We start from the raw sequence: 12132 nt of genomic DNA, 5'->3' as shown, positions 1-12132 counted from the left end.
GCCGACCCTTCCTCTGGCGCCACTCACCCTCTTTCTCTGGCGCCCCCAGCCCTCCAGATCCATCACGCTCCACCCCATCTGCTCCACACGCTGCCCGGGCTCTTGCTCCGGTGTCTCCCCATCCCCCAATCCATGGCGCCACCATAGTCCCGTACGATTCTGGAGTCCAAGTCGTCCTCCACCTTCTCTGCAGGTATGAACAACAGTTTTGAGAACTTTTCAGGTACCCTGCGCACTCCAAGTAATCATTTGACATTTCAAAGTGCTGAGCCATCAGCTATTGCCAGTAAGTTTGTGATGTGTGAATGAATGTCCATCGGTATCCTAGATAGATCTGTGACGATGAGTAGACAAACAAAACGAAAATAATACTCCCTCCGTCTCATATATTTTGTAAAACATTCCAATGCTCTAATTATGTACATGGTGGGAAAGCTCTTCTGTGAAGTGATTTCGGTGAGCGACTTTCATATGGAATGGGTCTGGTTGTTAATTATCTTACCTTATAGCTTCGTTTCTGCAAACAGAAGGCACCTGGATGTGATTACTTCTGAAGGTCCACTCTATTCAACGGTGGAAAGAGTAGTATTCAGTTTTACCTTGTTATGCTTTTTAGTAATTTTTTCTTCCAACATACATTAGTGTTTGTTGCCTTCCTGAGCTCTTGGTAGTTATGAAGAAGTAAAAGCAAAGGGGTTAGGACATTTCAACATAGAACTCAAGATATGATAGATAGGGTCATTGTATAGTGAAAGGAAAATTCAGAGGGTGCTCAACCAGAAATGGAACTATGAAGACGCAAAACTCTACACAGGGTACCTGCTGTACTTCTTCATGTTTACTGTTTACAATTGTAGCTTAAAATGTTTGTTCATACAAGGTGATATAATCTGAAACCTGCAGGTTTACATAAGAGGAGGAGGAGAATGATTAGAAGCCGGAGCAATGGGAGATTTGGAGCTGCTGATCTGCTGCATGGGGCCCCGCCGTGGCCACCATGGATGATGAGGCTGAAATAGTAGCAATGGAGCCGTTCGAAACCAAGGGCTGGGTCTCAAGGAACATGGGCATGGCCATGTAGTCAACGTCCGCCGCCGTCTCATCCTCACGGTGAGGCATGCGACCAGGTCCTCCATTCTGTCTCATCCTCACGGTGGACGCTATTGTTGTTCAGAAATACTGCGTATTTGATCAAAGGAAGTATGCCTCAGACTCCTGTCTTGTTTTCTGGCTTGCTTGCAATGTACACAAATTTGCGCCAATTTTCTTTTTGGTGTGCATGAGTTTCTAAGACTTGAGCATGTGGAAGCAAATTAGATATTTTTTTTCCGCATAAGTTGATTATAGATATCAAAGAGTATGTTCATCCGTTTGTTGATTGCTTGGTTTCAGAAGTCAAGTCACTTATTAATCTTTAGCACTTCAGACTTCAGTGCCTGTTGCCTGTTGGAAAGAGTACTAGGCGCATTGTTGTCCATATCATATTATCAGATTCTGTTGCAAAAGAGCATATTATGCTCCCTCAATCCATCCGCCGTTAAATTGGAACATGAGTTCATTCATGTAAGTTTCTTTTAGATCCTGACAGTTTTTTTTTCTCTTAGCTCACCATACTGAGGCATCAACATTGTTGATCTCCACGGAAGGAAGCACATGGCTTAGACAAGACCCAAAGAACACCACTTATAACTGAACTTTCAACTTTTACAGCTAAAACAAGTCGAAAGGGCTGCAGAACTGAACTGGGTATCACTGCTCGATGTGGAACTGATGGTGCTTAAACTCTCAGCCTTTTACTCTCAGCCTTTTTTTCTAAATGTTATCCGTGTTCACCTGGCATGCAGAGCATGAACTTATCCAATAATTCAGTGTCCAAATGAACCAGAATCTGTCACACATACCAATCCAACACAGGCTGCAATGCTTAAAGGTGCTTCATCAGAGGTCAACATGAGAATTTCACTGGTAACACTACTAGCAGTTGCTGCTCAAGGCGTTTAGGATTTGGATGGTTGTGTCTTTTTCTTAGATCACGCGTACGTATTAATGCTTCCTTCCATTCGGAAACATGGAGTTTCTATACCTGAAAATTTTGTTGGTCTTTCAGCAAGATTCGTTCTATTTCTCTGTACCATAATAGTGGATAATATTGTGGAGTACTTGTATTTTAATTAATTCTTGCTTCTAATTTCTGTCGAGTTGTAATATTTGGCTATCTAATTGTAATATATTTATGTGCTCGTGGATTTTATACGTTGCATGTGCAAGTTTTGCATTGCTACACAATGACAACTACTTAAATGATTCAACGATAAAAACAGTAATAAAAATAACTTATAGAGAAATTAAATTCAAAAAACATGTATCGTGGAGACCTGCGTTGTGCAAGCTCACTAGTAGATTTTTTAAATCATATAATTTATTTCTCTGAAAGGCTCAATGAAGTTTTCTCTCTCTTCTCTTGTGCCTATTATAGGTATCATCTAGCCTCAGAATTTATGTATTTTTTCTGTGTAACATTCAAACACCATTTTAAAATAAATCATGTCCTTCCTCCGTTTCAAAATATGTCGCAATTTTTTTCAAAACGAGTGAATCTACATAATGTAACGTGTCTATATACATATGTATCTAGACAAAATTGCGACACTTATTTTGAGATGGAGGTGTATTTGAGAAAATTTTGAGATGGAGGGAGTATTTTTCATTCATCTAGTTTTAACGTTCTAACCATAAGTTTTTTTTTCCTATTTCAGTGTTTATGGCCTGATTCAAAGAAGCCCTAAGTACGAAGATATCCCCAGCCTTGATGAAACCCTTCCAGGATAACAGCGAGAAGCCGCAGCGAGCCGAAAACGAAGAAGGAAACCGCAGCAGCCATGACGACCCTCCCGGCGCCGGGGCCTCCCTGCTCCTCCTCTCAATCGTCTGTGCTGCTCACCCCCAACACTTACTGCTGGAAGCCGGCGCCAAGAGCGGCCTTCCGTGCATCGGCGGCGGCGGCGGCACGACGGACGCTCTCCTCCGGGTGGGACCTGTCCGGGCTGTCGGCAGCCCGACCGGCAGCTAGAAAGGCCCGCCTTGAAGAGCTGGACACCAGCAACATGCTCCTTCGTCAGCGCATCATCTTTCTGGGTTCCCCGGTTAGCTTCCTTCTTTATTTCTTACCAAATCGCACCGTCTGTGTATTTGGTTCTTGCCTTTTTTTTCGCCTTTAAATTGGCTTATGTAGAATTTTTTGGTGTTAGATGCTGGTAAACCTGAAAGCCTAATTTGAAGTGAATTTTGTTGTTTGAACAAGTCAAGATGAATAGCGTGGTTTCTGGAAACTTGGAATGGTATTGCAACAAGTGTAGAAAAAAATGGCATGGCAATTTAACAAGTAATTCATGAGTCATGACAGCCGGAACATAACCCAGTAGGTCTGTTTCGTCAGTGCATTGAAACATTTTTCCCTCGAGGATTTTTACATTTAATGTGCATATGATAAAAGCTCACCATGTTAGGTAAATTTTGGGATGCCTTAGATTAACGGACGTGAGCTTTGCGGTAGACAGTGGCGTCTCCAGGAGTTTGGGTCAGGGTGGACCATTAGTATATGGGCCTTGAAGAAACCTCACGGTGTGTTCACTCTGTTCACCCCCTAGCTCCGCCACTAGTGGTAGAGTTTCAAAATAATTAGTTTAATGATAAATGGAGTGCAAAGTAACACTACAAACTCTGGTGACTGCCCAATAATCCAATATTAATATTTGACATTTAGTTCTTACCGAGGTTGTTCTTGTTTATCTCATTCTCATCATTATTGCTTGTTTGTAATATGCAGAAGAATAGGAGTAAATGTTTTCTTTATCAGTTTTATTACACAATGAACAACTGAACAAGCTTCTTCCATCTTAAGTCTTGCAGTCATATGACATATGTCTGATGTTTGTTGATGGACTAGATCATGATGGCCTGCACTAGTCATTGGATGATCGATATGAAATTATGCATATAGATGGAGCCGTGTACATAAACATTAAAATACGTGAAGAACAGTGGAAAATGTTATTTTAAAATCTTTTTGTATCGTGCGAGTGCGACGTCTGCATTGGCGTGCGAGGCACTTCTGGCCGTAATAGAAGGTATGGAACCCTCTTCCTCCATGCCTGCAAGCATCTCGCGGAAACCCTTTTCCCCAGGCCCTACAGTGAGCAAGGCCCAAATAACCGAAAATGGCCCAATCAACCTAAGCGCTGTGATTTTTCTACTGGAATAGCAGCCTGTAGAACATGTGCCGATCGCAATCATGTTCAAGAACGTCCAAATTGCGAAACCAAAGACTCACGAGCATGGTGGTGTAAGAGGCCTCTTAGAATGCCTGGTTATAATGTCCTAAATTAGACACCTAGGCACCATTGCACCTTATGTAATTAATTATTGCAGGAAATGATTTTAAGTCAACTGGTTTTCTTGGAGCATTTACTACTTTGTATTGAGATGATAATTATGAAAATATATATCAAGTATAAACTACTCCCTCCGTCCCATATTAAGTGCCGAAATATTACATGTATCTAGACGTGTTTTAGTATGTAGATACGTCCATTTTTAGACAAAATTTGAGTCACTTAATATGGGACAGAGGGAGTACTTCCTCAGGCATACTGTTACCTTCTACTTCCTTCCCCTGTTCATCTGAATTACTAAAAACGTATCTCAAATACAGTTACTTATTATTTGAGCCAAATTATCGTATGGTTGCTATCCTTCTTTTACTGGGATAAATAGCATAACTGCAGCAGTGACATTGGAAGTCACTTTTCAGTTGGAACTCACACCACCTTGTTTGAACAGATGTTCTCATTACAGAGTGGCTTTAGTACAAAAAGTCAAAACTAATACGATCACCATTCAATATCGCCACAATGATCGAATTATGCTTCATCTGCACACTATTACCTTTTCTGTGTATGTTAAAAGCTCCACTGTACAATCTGCACTGGTATGTGTTAGTCATAAGAATTTTATTATTTGATTGCTCCCTGACACAAGTGGCTCAGTTGTTAGTGATTCGGCTTTGCAAACTAGTTAATTCAATGCTCTGCACCAGAAAAGTAAGTGGCTTAGATGGGGTCCAAACCAGATATATTCACATCTGTTGCTTCAAATGCCTTGTGCTGACTGCTTAACAGGTGGATGATATGAGTGCTGATCTTATCATCAGTCAACTCTTATTGTTGGATGCAGAGGACCAAACAAAGGACATCAAGTTGTTTATTAACTCACCTGGAGGCTCCATAACAGCAGGTGTGTATTCTTGATCTCATTGTAAGAACTATTCCTGGTGCTAAGAATAGTTGAACACCGATTACAATTTCAAGGATATTGCTTTTCACATCAAATTTGAATATTCATGTATGCGGTCTGTCTCTTGCCTGATTGGATTGTGGGGTCATTGGTCATTTGGTCATGTCAGATTTTATCCAAACAAGGGTACAGTGAACTGGATCATAATTTTCTGAGGCTAGAAAAAACTGGTCTCTTGTCTTGTTGGGTCGTGAGTGGTCATGTGACCATGTCAATTTACCAAAGCAAGAGTGTACAGTTAGTGGATTGTCGGGGAGGCTATGGCCTATGGGTGACAAGTCGACCCATCAGTCTTTCTTCAGAACATATGTCTGGATACTCTTTGCACATAGACCAAGGAACACAATTAACAATATTTAGTAAATTCGGACCTTGTTTACACTAATCAAATGAATATCCTAATTTTCCAGCCTTCTTATATAGTTTTAAAATTTTTTAAACAAGTTTACTGTATATATTTGTTGTAGACAGACAGTTATTTTGAAATGGAAAATAAAATGAAGAGAGTATATCGAATTGAGATATCATCCACATAACTAATATCATAGTTATATCATACTATGATATTAGTCATGTTGGGGCATAGAATATGTATGCCCTTATCTCTTAACAGCAAAGGATTGATAATGACATTGGTCATGTTCTTGGACTTAAAGAAGATGTTTGCTCAACCAATAGGAAGTTGAAATCGTAAGATCCTATAATATGGTTCATAACCCTGATATGTGCATGCCTCTATTAGGTGTTGATGTTTGCTCACTGTCTTTGCTGGTGTGAGCACCATAGGACAACTTGCACTTTTGAGCAGTTGGACAGCTACAACATGGTTGCCGTATAAGTTCGTTCTAGGAATCCTGACACAAAACAAATATTGTGACTGGCCAATGCAAATGTAGAAAATAGTAATTATGTGTAATGTATTCGTCGGCCATTTGGAAAATCACTTGTTTATTTGATTGGTAATCATACTTTATTACAACAATGACCTGCAGTGCTTTGGAGGACTCTCCTGGGGTGCAGGGGTGGGCACATGGTTGTGAACCCGCCCGCCCAGGTTTGAGGACTCACCCTCTTAATTAAAAAGTGAGGGGGCGCGTTTTCCCCCTGCTCTCATTTTTTTTTACTTGGAGTGCTTCGAGTCTTCGACTAATAATATAATTTGTACTTTTCCTATTTTTTGGGCAAGAATCACTGTGTACTGTCCGTGTGCATGGTTTGGCTGGTGACAGATATAGTCAAACAAAGGAGTATCAATTTGTAATGGCCCTGTTTCTGCTGGAGGTCGTTGTGACGTGAGAAAAGATTCAAGGGGGGAAGAAAACTAGAGTTAGATGGATAATGGAACAATTTTCTTTCATTCAACTCAGTCTGCCACAACCATTGAGTACAGGTGGTAATATCAACGCACAGACCCACTGCCTTGATGGCCCCACGCACCGATTAACCCCTCTCACACAGCTCCACCCGAAATGCGTCTCCAACTCAGGTGGCACCTTCGTCTGAATCTCCCCAATCAGGTCTTCCTCCCCTTGCTGATGGCGCATCAGTGGTGTCTGCAATTTGGCCACTGCCTGAGCTATCAACTCCATTTGCTTCAACAGGAGGTCATGGCGACCGCTCTGGTTCGTTGTGCTGCAATGAGCTATGCTGCATAGCTTGCGCTGTCAGGTCCAGATGTGCCACAAGGTGCTGCTGCAAGGTGTCGATCATTACGACGCACACCTCCAGCCTCTCAAGACCTGCCTGGATCTGGGCCAACATCGCCACAAGGACGAACAGAGTCTGGGTGGCGCCATGGTGGTCGCACTCTAAGCCAAGCCAACCAGTGTCTGGTATTACGGGATACCGGCAAGGAACAAGATCGAAATCGAGTTCGGTGCCAATTTCACCAACCCTTCCCCAGAATTTTACAGCTCAAGACTGAGAGGATTGTGGGATCAAACCAACAGAAGTATCCCGAATCTGATACATGGTTGTAATGGCCCCGTTGCCGCTGGTGCCGTGACGTGAGAGAAGATTCAAGGGAGGAAGAACACAAGAGAATTAGATGGATATCAAACCATTTTCTTCATTCAACTCAGTCTGCCACAACTGGAGAGTAGAGGTGGTATCAAGCATACTGCCTCGATGAACCAACACACGTATTAACACCTCTCACAGAGATCCGCCCGAAATTTGCTTTATTTTCTGAAAAGACCCGTAATAAGTCTCCAACCTGAGGTGGTGCCTTCTTCTGAATCCATTTTCTCCCCTGTTCCTGACTGTGTTTCACCCGCGGACAATGGGGTCGTTACACAATTATATGGGGCTGCCGTTGGGAGGGTTTGGGGTTACCCAACTCCATACCCATTAATGTCCATACCATTTGATCTTGTGTTGCCCAATGCCCATACCCAAATAGTCTGGGTATTACCCGATGGGTACTAATTATCTAATGGATAATAAAGGATTATAGGAAGAGAAGAAGCATAATATAATAGTTTTGTTCATTCATGGTGGCTGGAGTCTGGAGCACAGCAACAACGAGATCGCAACACAAGGGGCCAGGAGAGCGTATAGTGGTAACCTTCATAGTTAATCGAAGGCTGTGGCGGCATGACATATCCATGCCAGAGCAGTAGAAGGGCATCATTGAGGAGCAGATCTGTCGAACGGCGCTGCTGCCCAGTGAAGAGAGAGAACTCGAGGTCAGGAAGGGAGGGTGTGTTTGCCCATACCCTATCCAAATATTATGGGTATGGGTTTGGATATGAACAACAGCTATCAGAGGGCACTAGCACTCTGAAGACCTTGGCGGTGTCATGACCAGCAGTGAGGACTGGGTTAGTCAACAGTCCTCACCTTTCAATCAATACAAATGCCAAGTTGCCAATACTTTATAGAGGACTTTATAGCATGTCCTGAAACATCAGAGCACGTGGCTTCTTCATTATACAGAATGTCAACTGCAGTTTCTGAAGAACATCGCAGCTTTTAAGCTCTTATTTTAATTGTCTACCCAAAATTTACATGGCTCCTTGAAACTAACCTGCTTCAACTGATCTGACCAAAATCTTGACGCCTCAGTCAGCTTTGTTTATTTTTCTAGTTCAGCGTGTCTCCTAAACACATGAGATTTATTTTTTTATGTTTACGTTCACTTAGCCTACCTTTTCTAGACGAGTTCAGAGTGTCTTATCCTCCTTTAACAGTTCAATCAACTCGAATTCTCACCCTAGTTCTATTATGAATGTAAGAACCTGGTACAGGTTGTGCCCATGTACAGAATTTCTTAGTTATCTCTTATTGCTGCCACATTGTTACTGTATGATGTAATATAACATTTGGCACACCAATTTTACAGGAATGGGAATTTATGATGCCATGAAATTTTGCAAGTCTGACATCTCAACTGTTTGCTTTGGATTGGCTGCTTCCATGGGTGCATTTTTGTTAGCTTCTGGGACAAAGGGAAAGAGATTTTGCATGCCAAATGCAAGAGTTATGATTCATCAGCCATCAGGGGGAGCTGGTGGGAAGGTAAGTACTTTTATTTAGTTCAAACTTAAAGACTGTGGTGCTGAAATCATGAATTAGCCTGCCATGTAGGAAAACCCATGGGTTGTTTGTAAAAGTACCTTGACAATGTATAGTTATATGAAACAACTTGTGTCGAAGTGCCAACTTGTAAGTAGTTAGAGCCAAAGACTAGAAATCATGGATGCAGCTTGTAGTTATATCAAACATGTTGAAGTGGAGCGACCAAGATCGACCTACACCGATAAAATAACTAAGAAACATTATTTTGCTATGGTAACTTATACTGTTTCGTTCATAATGTTTAGAAACAAAATACACTGCCATGTCATGCCCCTCCTTCCCCCAATGGTTCTCTACAAGGTTTCACCACTTACTCTTAAGCGGTTTCAAACACTGGTGCATTATGGTCGTGGGCCTGGGCCCTTTGATACACGTGGGAGCAGGCTTGGAGTTCCGGCCAGACCAGTTCACCATTTCATATACCTAACAGGCGATCTTATGCTGAATCCTACGTGTCAGATCCTTTAGACCAGTTATTGGTCTAATATCCTGGTTAAGTTTGGAGATCATCGATATTATAGGTTCATAAATAGTGACTATTTGCTGGTTCTTATGTGATGTGTTGATTTTTGTAACTTATGTGATGAGAGGCTCACAACAAGCAATATATACCATGATTGAGGTGAAAGATGTACAAAAATCGGGACTTGAAAGTATAGTTACAACCTGTCGCTCTAGTTCCTTGTATCTGAACAATGCTACCTTTGACCAACGTTTAGAAATCATGTTGGCTCGTCTTTGTTTCTGCCTAGCATTCTATTGGTCTGCTTCCTGGCCACGTGATGCTGTTCTTTGCACTCAAATTCAGAAATACTACATGATTTTCTTTCGTTCTTTCTTTCTTTGAAAGAGTAATATGTAGATTCATCCGTTTGGCAGGCCACAGAGATGGGATTGCAGATAAGAGAAATGCTGTACGAGAAGATAAAGATCAATAAGATAATGTCAAGAATCACTGGAAAGCCTGAAGCGCAGGTAGTCCTTCTGAACTTGTTGCCCAGTCATTGTTTGCCCGATATCAACAGAAAACTGCGCTGCTGATTGCTGTTTCTTGTAGATCGACGAGGACACAAAGTTTGACTATTTCATGAGTCCTTGGGAGGCTAAGGATTACGGGATAGTTGACAGCATTATAGATGAGGGGAAATTGGGGTTGGTTGCTCCAATGGCGGGAGCCGTGCCACCTCCGAAATCGCGCGTGTGGTACTTGTGGAATGCTTCAGGACCAACTAGAAAAATAATGAAAAACCTACCTTCAGAGGAAAAGCTCATCCGGAATGGTAATGGCAGGGTAAGTGGAAACGATGGAAAGCTCAAGCAGGCCTCAGCAACCTGAGACATAGCCTGTACAAGGCGGTGGTTCCTCACTGCTCTACCGTCAAGCTATGCTGAGCTCTGACTGTTGCATAGCCTAGGTCGGCACTGTCATCATATCCTCGCTGTAAGCTGTTGTTAAATTTGTAAGCTAGAATGTTCCGGTGATGCGACAGATAATAAATGGGGACAGAGAATAATGTTGAACATATTCTTTGGTCTCGATTTTGAGCGATGCTATGCTTACTATGCATATTGGTACGAAGTTGTATCCTGCTCTTGCCTGAGCCTCATGGCCTGACTCGGTGGTAAACTGGTAATTTTGCACAGCTGGCTTGTGAGCTGATCGATATCTATGCAGCCGCTTTTGCCATCAGGTAATACGTTTGTTCAAAACTCCCACGTATTTTGGATCGGAGGTTGTAACTTTCTAGAACACTGGCTCGGTCGGCCTACAGAGGTTGAACGCACCTATCCTAAATCTAGGCCCGATCGAAGATACGACCCATGTCAACTGTTGCTCTGCTTGGTCCGCGCCACTGCCCAAGGAACCATTTCTAGTGCCAACGAGGGAGGTCTCCGACGGCGAAAGCTCCTCTATCCGGAGCTCCGAGTTTCACCGCCTCTTCTCATGCTCGTCTTCTTCAGAGGAGATGGTCGAGAGCCCGGCCCCCTCTGCCGAGGTTTCTGATGTTCATCATCAAAGAGGCTTGTTATCCCGGTGATTGTGATTACCTTCCTTAAATGCCATCATTATTTTTCTTAATTGCCTCGACTACCATCTATAGCCACAAGAACCTTCTTCCTTCTCCCATAAAATACCGACTCTTTTGTTGTTCCCTGCATGACCTCACCACTTCTTGGCCGTGATGTATCATTGCATGGTTTGACCTTATAGACAATGCAGTGAAACGTGTATCATTTTGTATGAAATACAATGAGATGTAGCTGATCATGTATGCAATGTAATGTGATCGTTCGTGTATGCAGGCTGCAGGGCAATGAAATTCATATCGGTGCAATGTTTTTGTGCGACTTAAATTTCTTCGTTAACATTGTTGCCCCTGAAGTTCGTAGAAACAAATAACTATTTTTTTTGTCCTACGAGATCCAGCACTGACGCTTCTGCGTCAAGGAAACTTGCCTCTCACACTTATTACGGAAGGAAAGTCAGCAGAAGAATTCCGATACGACCCACTCGACTTGGAGAACTTCACTCTGCTAGGAAAAGTTCACTTTTTTTTGTCCTACCACCCACTCACCTTTGACGCGAAGCGTTAGCAGTGTAGAGTCATTTCTAATACTTCCTTGCTCACGCTTTCCATATGCGTCAGTTAGCAGGGTTTAGGAAGAGTCAGAGTTTAGACATTCTGTAGCAGCGAGAGATTCCAGTCGAGACGTACTGTTGCACAATTAAAGTTTTTTTATTAGGAGAGGATTAGAACTTCTTGTGGAAATTCGATTTGGCTCTTAGAAGCACATGCTTCCAATGAAAACAAGTTTATCATCAAAATATTTCACAAAAAACACACATATGTGAATGTTTGTGTCTTCCATGTACATGTAATTTTGCTAGTTCAAAATTTTGGCTTAAAATTTGAACTAAAATTTAGAAATTGGCCTATAAGTGAGATATTGATGGGATCCCAATTGACACCCTAGTCTCTACTCTATAAACGATGTGTGTGTGTGTGTGTCCAAGCTTATTTCTGCACATCTTCGTTTGCGTGTTTCTTACGGATGAAGATTCCTTTGTTGCATTTGTTTTGATTACTGTATCCAATTTATAACAGTCGATTCAATTGGCTTGTAAGTACTCGATTACTAGTAGATTGGATAGATGTCTAGATAAGTGCCCATTGTTTCAACATCTTGACAAATGAGGAA

At 42.1% G+C, this 12132-nt stretch overlaps 1 protein-coding gene across 1 annotated transcript; it reads left to right on the top strand.

The window, feature by feature from the left end:
- The first annotated feature begins 2795 nt into the window (after positions 1-2795).
- LOC100828490 (ATP-dependent Clp protease proteolytic subunit 3, chloroplastic) lies at positions 2796-10519 on the top strand. Its single transcript, XM_003567698.4, has 5 exons — positions 2796-3143; positions 5178-5292; positions 8696-8871; positions 9811-9906; positions 9989-10519. The coding sequence occupies exons 1-5, from the start codon at positions 2880-2882 to the stop codon at positions 10265-10267; spliced, it is 930 nt and encodes a 309-aa protein (XP_003567746.1). The 5' UTR covers positions 2796-2879; the 3' UTR covers positions 10268-10519.
- Positions 10520-12132: the final 1613 nt, after the last annotated feature.

Source organism: Brachypodium distachyon, chromosome 2, assembly GCF_000005505.3.
Source record: "Brachypodium distachyon strain Bd21 chromosome 2, Brachypodium_distachyon_v3.0, whole genome shotgun sequence".
Classification (NCBI taxonomy): domain Eukaryota; kingdom Viridiplantae; phylum Streptophyta; class Magnoliopsida; order Poales; family Poaceae; genus Brachypodium; species Brachypodium distachyon.
Note: the sequence above shows the minus strand (reverse complement) of the source record. Positions and strands in the feature narration are given on the sequence as shown.

Bases quoted from the DNA above. Each gene is read 5' to 3' on its own strand.
- LOC100828490 (XM_003567698.4), top strand. From the start codon at position 2,880: ATGACGACCCTCCCGGCGCCGGGGCCTCCCTGCTCCTCCTCTCAATCG. The intron at 5,293-8,695 runs GTGTGTATTCTT...CCAATTTTACAG, and splicing joins TGGAGGCTCCATAACAGCAG to GAATGGGAATTTATGATGCC. The intron at 9,907-9,988 runs GTAGTCCTTCTG...TGTTTCTTGTAG, and splicing joins CTGGAAAGCCTGAAGCGCAG to ATCGACGAGGACACAAAGTT.